Raw genomic sequence first — 13889 nt, forward strand, 5'->3', positions numbered from 1 at the left:
GCCTGGTCTACGCACTGGGCAGCCTCCCTCACATCCAGCACCCGACGCTCGCACAAACCGCAGCCATTAAGCAGAAGAAATGATATTTCTAACAGCTGCTGTACAGTAACCCAAATCCAGCTGCCATTTGCAATCTATCATTTTAGCATAACCAAGCAGAACAATCATAAAAGATGGCAAAAATGTATCATGCAACTGTATAATGAACAAAATAAGCAATGCCAAATAACAAACAATAAATCAGTCAGTGTCCAACTGTATGCAAGCATACTACAACAGCATACAGTGCACCATGATCTAAGGGTTACAAATACAAATGGCAATGAGACAGAAGAGAAAAATTACAGCACACAGAGCTTTATTGAAATAGGGAGCCTTATCAATCCCTCGCAGTTAAATAACCTCAGATAACTTCAGCAGTAACTCGTCACCCTCGGCCAGACAGAGAGCTATCAAAGTCTCGCTCCGTGTACAGTACCAAATGAACTACTCCCCTCTCCACGGAGAGACACCGTGCTGAGAGGCCTCTTTGAAGTGTCGTGTTTGTAAGGTAAAACAATGCAGCCACTGTTGGGCCCCGGAGATGGGTGTGTCCATATTTCTCCCTACCCTCTCCCTGCCCCCCACACACATACACACACACACACACACACACACACACACATACACACACACACACACACTCACTCACACACACACACACACTCACTCACACTCAGGCAGCTACCTTCCCAGCATTCTGGGGGGGGCTGCCTCCCTCCACTCCCAGCCGAGGCAGCCTCTTCACAGCTACGCAAACGTAGCTAAAGCCAGTCGCTAGCACTGCAGCAACACTTTCACACTGTCCCAACAGCACTGGCCCCAACAGCACTGTTCCCGACAGCACTGTTCCCGACAGCACTGTTCCCGACAGCACTGTTCCCGACAGCACTGTCCCCGACAGCACTGTCCCCGACAGCACTGTTCCCAACAGCACTGGGCCAGTGTTTTTGCCCACTTTAGCACGTAGCTATTCCTGTGATGGCGTGTTGTAATTGTGCAGTTATTCTGTGGCAGTACATTTCCATACCTTTGCTGTACAGGTATAATCAGCCATCTTAATAACAGTGGTGGCAGAAACAGCATTCTGACACTCTAACAGATGGAAACAATGACATATTTGTTTTGCGTTGTTTCATCAAAGTGAGATGGCACCTGCAGTCATGGCAACCAGCTGTGTGTAGGGTGTGAAATCTCTGATTGGCTATTAATGACAAGCTGGAGAAAGCAGCAGCAGGGTGTGTAGGAGGCGCAGCAGCAGTGGAAATAACAGGGTGCCATGGCTTAGTATTACACACCTCTGAGTACAAGGAGTCCTGGGCAAAACCCTATAAACTGTGTGTGTGTGTGTGTGTGTGTGTGTGTACTGTGTACTCACCCTGCCCACCATTCAGGCTAAAGCTCCATGCACTGATGTGCCAAATGAAAACAGGTGGACCAGTGGTGGAGAGACAGGAGAGTAGACCCTGCAGACCCTGCCGAGCAGGAGCTCAGAGAGACTGAGAGACAGTCAGAGAGAGTCAGAGACTCAGAGAGAGTCAGAGAGACGAAGAGAGACTGAGAGACTGAGAGAGAGTCAGAGAGAGACAGAGACACTGAGAGAGTCAGAGAGACAAAGAGAGACTGAGAGAGTCAGAGAGAGACAGAGACACTGAGAGAGTCAGAGACACAAAGAGAGACTGAGAGACAGAGAGAGATTCAGAGAGACTGAGAGAGAGTCAGAGAGAGACAGAGACACTGAGAGAGAGTGAGAGTCAGAGAGACTAAGAGAGTCAGAGAGACTGAGAGACTCAGAGAGACTCTGGAAGCTCATTCCACACATTCTTACAGGGAGCCTTCCTAAGACGCTTCACATGATTCCTGCAGAAACCTGCAGCAGCCAATCACAAGGCCAGCGCTGAAACGCTCTGAGTGAGCAGCTGGGCAGCTGGCCTATCACTGAGGGACAGAGCACATGGCACACGCGCCCTGGCTGGGGTGTGTCGGGCATGGCACACACTCCTCTGCCGGCTCCCAGGGTTATCATGTTCAGGTCTCTCCACTGAGGCTGTGGTCCAGAACGCTCCAAGGCAGATGAGCGAATCGCTTTCACGATCAAGGACATATAAACATTAGCCTGATTTAGCCTGCCACCATTTCAAACAGGAGTGCAACTAAAGCAACCATTATGAGCTCAGTGCATAGTCAGGAGGCCTTGCCCCCCAGACTGCATTCTGTGCCAACGTTCAGAAATTCAGCTAGAAGGTAAAACTGCGGCCCTCCAGCACACAGGTGTGTGACTGTAACAGGAGAAAGCCATTCAGAGGTGTCCCTTTCACCCTGAAACAGGTACACCCACACGGCCTGCTGCTGTAGAACCTGATGAAGCAGTATGGCCACCTGTGCCCTGCTGGCTCAGACAGTGAGCGTGCATGTCGGGCTCTCACCCGTGCAGAACAGCACGCATCAGTAGCGTGAGGAAAACGCAGCAATCAGAAGGATAAATAATTCCAGCGAGGGAGAAGGTTCCAGATCTCGCAGGCCAGGGGCGGTTACACAAACTGCGCTGCAGCGATGAAATAACAGAGCCGTTAGCGCGCTGGGTATCGGCTTACCCGCCCCGCGCAGACAGCGTCGGAATTCTGCTGATTAGCCCGTTAGTAATTACATATGCATGTGGCCTGGCCCGGGACAGACGGGCGTGTAGGCAGGTTCCCGAAACACAGCTGCACCATGTTACACACATCCCCCCAGGATGCAGAGCTGAGTCACGGTCTTTCTCCACGCGCCGCTAAAGACTAACACATCAGCCTCTCACAGCATTCCCCAATAACGACGTTACCCCCGCCTCAATCAGCCTGTTGGCCTGCTGGACATGGAGAGTGTCCACACTGTTCATTGAGCTGTCATGCACACAGGGAACCCATTCACTGCTCCCGATCCACACGCAGGCTTCGAACGGCCAGGGGGTTGTGTTTTGCTGACATCTTTTTCTCCCGTTCCAGAGACGCGGGACACACAGACCTGTTGAACACCTGCTGCCCTGCTGGTAGGCCCAGCTCCACCACAGTGGCCTTCTCTCAGTCATCCACGCGAGGACACGGCTGTCCAGCACAGCAAATCACACTAATCTAATCACACGCTGCCTTTGATAAAAGCACTGTTTCACACAGCACCTAATGAATTTCATTTCCTCTCCGTGTAACACAAGGCCAATGAGATCCAGCTATTTTTAGCCTGTTGGGGTTCATTTCAGACCATGACTGCCTGGCTGCTCTGAGATATTCCTCATATCATGTCTGCAGCTGCATGTGCTGAAGGCATTTAATAAGCACTCTGCAACCTGTAAGAATAAATGGAGTGAAGAAGGTTTATTTTCTATGCAGAAATCCCCTCAGGGGCTGACTGACTGCTGTGAGAGGTCTTTACCTGGGCTCAGGTGTCACTCTGTATGGAACAGCCTGACTCTTCATGGCATCTCACCCACTGCAGGCTGAAAACAGCGGGGAATCTCTGCCTGTGCCCTTTCCCACCAGAGCGGTCTGGTTCCAATTAGGCACTGCATAATCAGTGAGGAGCGTCTCTCTCTCAGCCTCTCTCTCTGCCCCTCCCTGTCTCTCTTTTTCTCTCTCTCTCTCCTTTCCTCTCTTCCTCTCTCTCTCTCATCCTCCAGGGACTCCTGGCCCACACTGTTGCTCCCTCGGCCTGCTGCTTACATTCTTTCCAGAGCATCTCGAAGCCTGCACCAGGCCAAACCCCCACAGCTTCAGCGTGTTTGATGCTGTTGTGATGCGCTCAGCAACCTGAAGTACAAATGTTGTTGTGGCTGCGGCACACTTTCACAGAGAGCTTGGACACTGCAGGCTGCAGAAACCTGGAGGACTGAGCGACGGGCTGAGCCAAAGGTAGTATCACAGAGGGGAAAGACCTGGTCACCTGAGCCAAAGCAGCATTCACGTCATCTGCTTCCCCTGCGCGCCTCGCGGCTGTACGCAGTCTGCCTGTTTAATGACAGCAGGATGTTCAGGTCATTACCAGCGACTGCCAACAACTCCGAGGCGATTTCCCATGCGCTCAGCTTCAATAAAGAATAGCCAGTACACAGCCAAAAATCTCACAGAACAATCCATCCGATGTGTGTTTTGGTCACTCCTGAAGCTGTCTGGGGGCACCTTCCATTTATACTTAAAAACAGGATGATGGGAGAGCGGCACGTGCTTCCTGATCACTGTTTCTCTGGAGCCAACAGCCAGGCCAAAGCATCCCCTCCTGGGTCACGGCTGCACGCAACAGCCCTGCTTGCAAATGCTTACTGTTCAAAGACACGACACAAATACATCACCTGTGTTGTGTCATGCATCTTGGGTTGATTGCAGACATCAGTAATAACCCATGAATATGCATTACACCCTCACATACACAGTCAGACACAAAGAATTACGCTGCTAAATGTGGGCCATTCTCCAGAGGAGTGTAGCGGAAATGTGTCGAGTGTGAGTGGATGGTATACGCACAAGGAAAACATGGAGGCCCGGGTGCCTGCTGCATCTCCCTGCTACCACAGCAGTCGTGTGGAGACGTCTGCAGGCTGCACTGGTGTTAGCACTAGCTCTGTGGGGATTCAGGCATTTAACGGAGCATGGACTCTATAAACATGATGTTTTTACTTCAAAGCCCCAGCCTTTGCACAAAACAACAAACACTTCAGAACGCAGAGTCAACAGCCATGAAAATATTTGACAAGTGGGCTGGAGATTATTTATTTTTGAGACATTTTAAAGGGACCATCAAAGGCATTAGCTGACCAGAGCTACAGGACTACAGGCTGCTGGAAACCAGGGAGCAGCCGAGCTACAGCCAGAAAGAGCAGTGAGCTTCCAGCCCAGTCTGGGAAAAGGCTGCGTCTCTGTCACTCTCGAGCAGAGCAAGGCGTAGCAGGGTGGGGCAGGGCATAGCAGGGTGGGACAGGGCGTAGCAGGGTAGAACAGGGCGTAGAACAGTGGAACAGGGCGTAGCAGGGTGGGACGGGGCATAGCAGGGTGGGGCAGGGCGTAGCAGGGTAGAACAGGGCGTAGAACAGTGGAACAGGGCGTAGCAGGGTGGGACGGGGCATAGCAGGGTGGGGCAGGGCGTAGCAGGGTGGGGCAGGGCGTAGCAGGGTGGGGCAGGGCGTAGCAGGGTGGGACGGGGCGTAGAACAGTGGAACAGGGCGTAGCAGGATGGGACGGGGCATAGAACAGTGGAACAGGGCGTAGCAGGGTGGGACGGGGCGTAGCAGGATGGGCGGGGAAAGGCTATCCATGCTGAGCTATCTCAAACGACAATCCATCAGACCCAACAGAATTGGAGCAATCATCACAGACAGGTTAGAGGAGAGTTGAATGCATCATGCATCTTTTACACCTACATTGTCACACCTGTCTAATTGTAAGAGGTGAATCTGGTAACATCTCACAATGCACAAACAGATGTCAGCGAACAAAAGCTCAGACTGATGTGAATCTAAGATGTCAGGAGTGAGTTCTACTGTGATCTCAAACGAGTGGCTCAAACGGAAATCAATCAGCAATATGTTCAGTGAATCTTGTGTTGAGCTCACCTGTGCCACTGTCTGTAACACAGCTGGGTCTGCATAAATACTGCATGTCTTAATAACAGATGCAGATACTCACACATACACATGATGTACAAAGCTCATCCTAAGAACCATGATGCTGTAAAAAATGCTTGCTTTATGAGCCAAATTGATAAATTAAAATATAAAATGCATCATTTAGTGCATTAATATAAGATAAAATATGAAAAAAATGCATGAACACATGCATCAAAGTGGAAAAATAGAACACTTCACAGCCAGAGGGTACAGGGAAGAGGAAGAGGACATTTTCAGGACAAGGCTTTTAAGACAAGCTGAAAGGAGCCAACACCATTAGTGTCAATGGGCACACCCTAATATGAAAGTATTCGTGAGAAGTCATTGTATTAATATGTTGATTACCGGGCTAATCGTGAAAAAACAAAAACAATACTGAAAAATCAAAGGCTGTGAGTGGCTGTGGACCAGAGAAGGGGGGCAGGGGGTGGGCGGGGTGGTCTGGGGATTTTGGGTGGATTGGAGCTCTGGAGGGAAACAGATGAGTCTCACGGATGTCGACCCCTGCCAAAACACCCCGATTTTTTCCAGCCTGTGTGTGCTGATGATTGAAATCCCTGAGCTTGCTCTCGTCCCCGTGCCAAACCTAGACTCCAGCCTACACCCCATGAAATAATTAAACCGCTTCGCCCATATTCCAGAAACACGGCTTTTCAATTAAACTCCGGTAATAAATCACCAGTAATAACAAAGTATCCCTTTCTGAGGGGAAGCCGCGGCATGGGAGACGGAGCAGCCCGGGCGAAATGAGCTGGAAAGCCACTGCAGGGGCACTAATGAGGCCGCGGCATCTGAGAACACGGCTGCTGGCCACCCCCTCTGCCTGCCAAACAGCCCCCGTCCTGGTCGGACATCCCCGCTGCTGCGCACCCCACACTGCAGTTACGCCATGGCAAAGCTTGTAAAAAAAGCCACTTCTTAGGGGTGCTCACTGCGCACGCATGAGCCATAAAGGGTCAGCTGATCAGCTGACATGCAGCTCCACTGCAGCACACTGATAGACTGGAGAAACGCAGCTAGATGAAGCCTGCAGCTGCTCAGCAAAACACTGACTGCATGTAACATGGGGCAGTCAGGTGCACAGCAAGACCCTGAGGAAATTACCTCTGCTCCACGTCCTTTCACACTGCTCTCTCACACACTCGACTGCTGTCTCACACACACGGCTGCTCTCTCAGACACCCACTGCTGCTCTCTCACACACACTGCTGCTCTCTCAGACACACACTGCTGCTCTCTCACACACACTGCTGCTCTCTCACACACTCGGCTGCTCTCTCACACACCCGGCTGCTCTCTCACACACTCGGCTGCTCTCTCACACACCCGGCTGCTCTCTCACACACTCGGCTGCTCTCTCACACACTCGGCTGCTCTCTCACACACCCGGCTGCTCTTTCACACACTCGGCTGCTCTCTCACACACACATGGCTGCTCTCTCAAACACCCACTGCTGCTCTCTCACACACACTGCTGCTCTCTCTCACACACACACTGCTGCTCTCTCACACACACTGCTGCTCTCTCACACACCCGGCTGCTCTCTCACACACTCGGCTGCTCTCTCACACACTCGGCTGCTCTCTCACACACTCGGCTGCTCTGTCACACACCCGGCTGCTCTCTCACACACTCGGCTGCTCTCTCACACACACTGCTGCTCTCTCACACACACACTGCCCTCTCTCACACATTCGGCTGCTCTCTCTCACACACACTGCTGCTCTCTCAGACACACACTGCTGCTCTCTCACACACTCGGCTGCTCTCTCACACACCCGGCTGCTCTCTCACACACCCGGCTGCTCTCTCACACACTCGGCTGCTCTCTCACACACTCGGCCTTACCCCTGAGAGAGGAGCGGAGCGTCGCTGTGGAGCTGGGGCTGCAGTGGCCGCTGCCGTTGGGCTGAGGGTGCGTGTGAGCACTCAGAGAGGAAGCACGCTGGAAGGGCTCAGGGAACACACAGCCCCGCGCACACTTCCTTCCAAGCATTCAAATCCACACCTCGCTAATGTGCTGTCAGGATCCAGCTCACACAAGCACACACCCCTCCCCTCTCCGATACAAACACACACACCCTGCACAGTGATTATGCCCCCCCCCAACCCCTGATACAAGCACACATCCTGCACAGTGATTACACCCCCACCAGCCCCCCGACCCCCCCCCCCCCCCCCCGCTCTGATACACGCACATAATATCAACAGCTACCCTCTGGCTCCACCACTACATCCATAATTAGCTGTAATGGCACACAGTGAGTGCCACACAGAGGACACCCCACTCCTGAAAGCGGGGTCACAGACGAGACATGAACCGGTGCTGTGGGAGGAGAGACGGACACATCCATCACTCCACTGTTCCCGCAAGGTGAAAATAAGAGCAGCCAAAGCAACTAGCCTATATTTTCAAGGACAGTTTCTGACAACTGTACTAAAAAGTGTCTGGCAATGTCACCAGTAAAAGGCTGATTAATTACTTAAGAAAGATGTCTTTGTATTGTTCTGTTTCCAAGGAATGATAAAGACTTGCTTACAGGTTATCAACTGCACCGCTTCACAACCCAGCCTCACTCTATAGCACCCTCCTGCTGCAGACCTCCACACCACTTGGGGGAGCCACCATTTCACTTTATATAATGCATTTGGACTGAAACTGCTGGGTACAGACCTTGTGTTTATGGGGCTGGATATGGAAGAAAACAACAATTGGCTACAGTTTATGCATTTCAAATGTTACTGATCTTCTGGTCACTGGTGCTAATGTTGACTTGATTTCTGTTGTTGACTGTTTCTAAAAGAAATGATTCATCCTCTCATTGCTCCTTGGTGACTTGTGTATGTTATTCTGTTTTGACTGAAAGGAGAAACCATGTCAACAGCATGTGAGGACGGCCCAAGCTGGCCTGGAAGCAGCTGACAGCCAGAGCTCCTGTTGCTGTAAACAGCCCTGCTCCATTGTTGCTGCCAGCCCCGCCTTCAACATCTGCGTTTGGGTGGACACTCCGCCTGCACAAGGCTGCGTAATGCTGTGGGTGAACGGACAGGACTGACCCATCCTCTCAGACTGAGGCAAAGCTCATCTCTGATCTCTGCTGCAGCACTGAAGCCCCTATTTGCCTTGGCTAAACTGGGTCTAAGATTTTGGACAGGGGCCTTCTCTTTGCATACAGCTCCACGGCTCTCTGGGTGAGCCTATATACTCCTGCGCATGAGGAGCTTGGCTCTCTGGTTCTAAGCTCCCTGGGTAAGGACAGACCCTCCTGTGTTTGCTGCTGGGTTCCCACCGCGGAGGTCATGGGGAACGGCAGTTGGAGACTCAGCGTGACCCCAGCCTTCAGGCAGCCTGACTTTTACATCAGCTCTGCTGAGCTCTTGCCCATCAAAACACGTTCAGGGCGAAACCGTGCCTCTGCAGTGGCAAAGGCAACAACCGCGGCAGGGACATAAGTCTCTCAGCAACAGCAGCCCATCCATCAAAGCCAGGCTGTCAGCCCCAGGGCCAGGCTCACTTCAGGAACGGACGGAGACACGGCGAAGAGGGCAATAAAGACGGACCGGCCAGGCCTAACAATAGCAAGCATTTATCCAGCCTGGAATAACACAGATCAATGCTGAGGCAGTCGCAGAATGAAATGTAAATACATCAACCGTTATTCTTGTGGAGGAACAGCAACAGCCGAGGGGTTATTAATTGTCTGCCTCTCAATGTTCTCACACAGTTATTTATCAGACATTGCTTGTTACGCAGTAACAGTGGTTTCCTTCTCAAAACATACACAGTGGCCCTGGGGCCCAGTCTACCAGCAACTACTATTCTCCTCACACAGTCCAGCCCAGCTATCCTAGCAGGACTCTGTCTGGATGCTCCTCTTCCTGTCAGCCTGGCCCTCAGCACGCAGGTAGGAAGTCCTTCCCAACCTCTGATATCATGAAGCTCCACCAGCAGCTTCCACTGTTTAAAGACACAGTAACGTGTGAGTGTCAGAGGTTAAGGAACGGCTTCGAACTCTCAGTGACAGTGACGAGTGCGGTCTGACAGTTCCCAGACACCTCACAATCTCAAGGAACAGATGCCGGTCCCGCCCACATTGCAAAAACACGAGCATCAAAACTGCACATGGTTTTCTGTTTTTTTTTTCAGTAACTGTTGCAGACAGACACAGGTATACATTATTCAGCTGTCAGTTTAAATCCACCATACGTTTGCACTGAATATTTCAGTCTTCATACTTTGTTACATGATACCACAGGTCATATATGTGCAGATTGTATCTCTGCAGGCAGTTTAGTAATTAACATTTCTCAAACACTGAAAACATTGTTTAGCCCAGGGCCGTCTTACAAAATAAAAGTAACACACTGAACATTTGAGATGAATTCCTTCCCAGAGGCGCTGTGTGCTTCTATAAACTGTAATGGCTGCTGAAGTCTCTGGCTGGCCGTTTTTCCACTGGAGTTCTAATCTGGGGTAATTCTGCTGGCACACCGGTCCTCGGCCTGCTCACTGCTACACGCTGGCTCTCTCAGAGCTGGCTCATGTTTTCCACACGGTTCACAAGGGGCCACAGACAGAGAAAAAAATGTAGCATTCGCAGAGTATTGGCACTTACTCCTCCGAAAGTGCCTCACCTCAGGGGCAGAAGCCCCTCTAAATTATTTAGCCCACTCTCAACCTCCTCTCCCTATATTTACAGTCACCCAGAGATTGTCTCTTTGTTTGGTTTTACTGAGAAATTCAGTGACGTCACCGTAGCTCTTAGCTGGGAGAATTATCTTAAAACAATGCAGGTAAATAATGCAGACCTTCTGTGAGCTACGCTGCAATGCACCCAGCCCAGACATCAACTACAACAAGAGATGTTTTTTTTTAGTGGTGGAAAGACCTGTGGATCCAGAGTAAGAGCTGCCTGAAGCAGCCCTATGCACACCTGATGAAATGGCACTGTTTCTCTGGTCCCTGCTGAATGGCACCATTTCTCTGGGCTCTGGCTGAAATGGATCCTGGGGCTTTTATCACTTTTAGCACTGTGGCCTTTTATCTTTTCTAATCTTCATGTTTCCAGGCTATGTATGTTTGGAAGTTGCACACATGCTGGATGCTTTTCCACCCTGAGATCCCACAGAACCAGGTCCTCCTTTTCCCACTATGCACCTCTCATCCCCTGCCCTCTCTATGAACAGGCGTCTGAGGGGCACTATTTGCACTCTTAATACAGAGTGTTTGGTCTCTGCTATGTTTGCATGCATTTTTGACACAGAGGATCTTAAATGACCTCATGTTTGTGTTCAGGTGGTGTTCATCTCGCTTCGGCACTGATTGATCTCAGTAAGGGTAGATCACATGACCTTCTCCAAGTCATTTAATTGGTCTGAGATAGTGTCTGAGGTTATACAAGGGTCATGTGCAAGTCTTATCTAAATATGGATATAGAGTTTTATAACTTTGCAAGTCAATGAATAAACTGTCATCAGAAGAATTATTACAAACTCTTGGATTTGACAGAGGCAAGATCCCATATGAATCAAGCTGAGAAGAAGAGGAAAGTTCAAACTGATTTATCTGACATTTAAATCTCAAACTCATCCCTTCCAGTGCTGTCCCCCTGGCTACATGATGCCAGAGACCGACTCGTCCTTCCACAGCTTCTGATATTTTGATCATTTCAAATACATCTCTGCTTCTCTAAACAAGAGGAAATTCTTTTCTGATTTTTTAAGGAAGTGATAACAAATTTTTAAACAGATCAGAACTTTCAATCAAGGAAGCTTCCATATTCTGTGGCTGTTTTCAGAAGTGAAATCTCTGATCTCTATATTTAACAGGTCCTGCCAGCGTGCTCAACATCAGCAAGGAAAACAAATCATTTCAGCGTTCATTATTATTCCTCTGCTCAGCCTGCTTTCATTCACCGCCTGGTGTTCTGTTTGGTTTCGCTTTTCAGCCCTTCTTTGTTCAGGATGTGTTGTGGAAACACGCTGTATATTTCCCTGGGAGTTTTTGGGGTAAATAAGCACTTCGTTTGGGGAGGGAGATGGAGGCCCGGGGGACAACTACAGCGGTGCAATTATGTCGTTTTTAAAAACAGAGTGCGGCTATCGCCTAGCAACCCCCACGGGGCTGTGGACCCTGCACCCCCCCTCTCTAAGCCACCTCGCGCCCCTGGAATTTCCTGTGGGCGCGCGGGCAGGGCAGTAGGTAGCCCTGGCAGCTCGGAGAGCCCACTCAAACCGCCGCCAAGGCAGTAATGGCTGCCAGATGGGAAGAGCGCTCCAGACCTCTCACTGCAGTCATCCTGTAAAAATGGGGCTGTTTTCTTACCCCCTCCCCTGTCCCCTCCACCCTTCCCCTCAAACCTTTTCCCTATTCTCCCTCTCTCCCTCTCACTCTGCCCCCGTCTCTCCCCCTCTCTCTCCACATGTCTCCACTTTAAAAACAAATCCATCGTGTAACAGCCCTCTGATGATTCAGGGGCAGGGTGAGGTTATTCTTAGGAAGGGTGAGGTTATTCTTAGGAAGGGTGAAGATGCACGGCTTTTGCCAAATCAAGCACATCCTGGGACAGCAAACACTTGTTTTGAGACTCATTTCCCGAGAATACCGGCAGACTTATATCCAGGACCAAATCCTGCAGGAATCCCTCAGATGTGAGAAAGGATTACTCCTGCAGGAAAGCTGTCTTCCTGATCAGCACAGGATTTCTTTTTGATGAGGTCTGTTTGGAGTAGCCGCTCAGTGCCAAATGCTCCACTGACCTTCTCGTGACCTGTGACCTCCTCACTTCTGTCCAATGAAGACAAACACACCGGCGGTTTGCTCTGGCGTGACAGATCTGAGCTTTTCCTTTACTTCTGTGTTACTTTTGGGCACCGCGGCAGTTCGGTATGAATGAGTGGAAATCAGAGAAAGCTCTCACTCTTACCTTCACCTCACATTTCTTGTGGCACGTTAAGCGGCAAACTGTGGGAAAAGAGGAGAGACACAAGCAGTTAGTCCTTCAAAAAGCAGTTTTTACAGATATTAAATTCAAAAACTGCTATGCAAAATAAAATGAGACATTCAGTAAATAAAAAGGGACATTAAAATGCGCAGCTCAGTCCAAATTCCACAACTTGTTTGCTCTTTGGTCTTAGTCAAACATTGTGAGCCGTTAGTTTGTGATGTTTCCCCACGCTCAGCGGCACACTGGCTGCGCACAAACGCTTATTTAAGCTCTGAGCCACTTCTCACGTCAGCGCAGTGCAGGAGTTTCAAAGCACTGGAAGCCGAAGCTCACCAGGCGAGTGAAGGTACTGATGCAGTGTGGTCCTCCATGAAGCCCGCTCCTCGAACCCCTGTGTGGTTTAATCAAGCTGCATTCGACGCTGTTTCCTGTGAGCTGCACGCCGGCAGGACGCCTCACGCCCAGGTATCCCCACATTCCTTAACTCAGGTAACCTGCCGCGCCTCACGCCCCCCGGCCCCCCCTCCGGCCCCCGTGATCTGGCCCCGGCCCTCATAGGTGCGCCTCGCGAGCAGGGGCCCACGCCTGACGCATAGTGGACACATTGTTCACTCTCACTGATCTGTCACTCTCCTGAGGGGGAGGAGCCTGGCGAACAGAGGCCCTACACACAGGCTGCTCTGCTGATTCTGGGAAATGCTCTCAGAGTTGGCCGTGCCCACATCACACAGCCCAGGTTCTGCTCAGAGCTGCTGCGTGATCTCAGAGGTCGATGGGCAGCAGTGTTGTGTAGCGGTAAGGAGCAGCGCACATCACTGAAAGGCTGCAGGTTTGATTCCCCACATGGGACACTGCTGTTGTACCCTTGGGCAAGGTACTTAACCCAGATTTGCCTCAGTAAATAAATGGATCATATTTAAAAATTGTAACCTATGTAAGTCGCTCTGGATAAGAGAATCTGCTAAATGACAACAATGTAACGTAATGTAATGTAATGTAATGTAATGTGATGAGACAGGCCTGCTTCCTTCCACTCTGCTGCTGTGTGTGCAAACAGAGGTCACGCCTGTTACATCACAGAGCCCCTGATTCCCCTAAAATGTTATCCAAAATGGTATCCAAACGTTTCAGAGGAACATCCTCCCCAAGTTTCAACCTCTCTGCTTTTCTGTGAAGTCTAACATGTCTGCAGAGCTGTCTCTGGTCTGGGATCGTTTCTGGAATATGTGTAATATTTATCAGGATGATGTTTTAGTCCAGGGTTATGAGT

The 13889-nt window shown here is 50.5% G+C and overlaps 1 protein-coding gene across 5 annotated transcripts in view; it reads right to left on the reverse strand.

Moving 5' to 3' along the window:
- The window catches only part of LOC118786017 (tensin-like), a 180636-nt gene that overhangs the window by 91300 nt on the left and 75447 nt on the right, over positions 1-13889 (reverse strand). For 4 of the 5 annotated variants that reach the window (XM_036541018.1, XM_036541015.1, XM_036541013.1 and 1 more), the window contains exon 3: positions 12599-12636. In XM_036541018.1, the coding sequence (XP_036396911.1) occupies positions 12599-12636 (38 nt within the window). Of the gene's footprint in view, positions 1-7520; positions 7576-12598; positions 12637-13889 lie in introns of those variants that run through there. The other variant, XM_036541017.1, reaches the window with a different exon arrangement.

The sequence above is a fragment of the Megalops cyprinoides genome, chromosome 11 (assembly GCF_013368585.1).
Source record: "Megalops cyprinoides isolate fMegCyp1 chromosome 11, fMegCyp1.pri, whole genome shotgun sequence".
NCBI lineage: Eukaryota > Metazoa > Chordata > Actinopteri > Elopiformes > Megalopidae > Megalops > Megalops cyprinoides.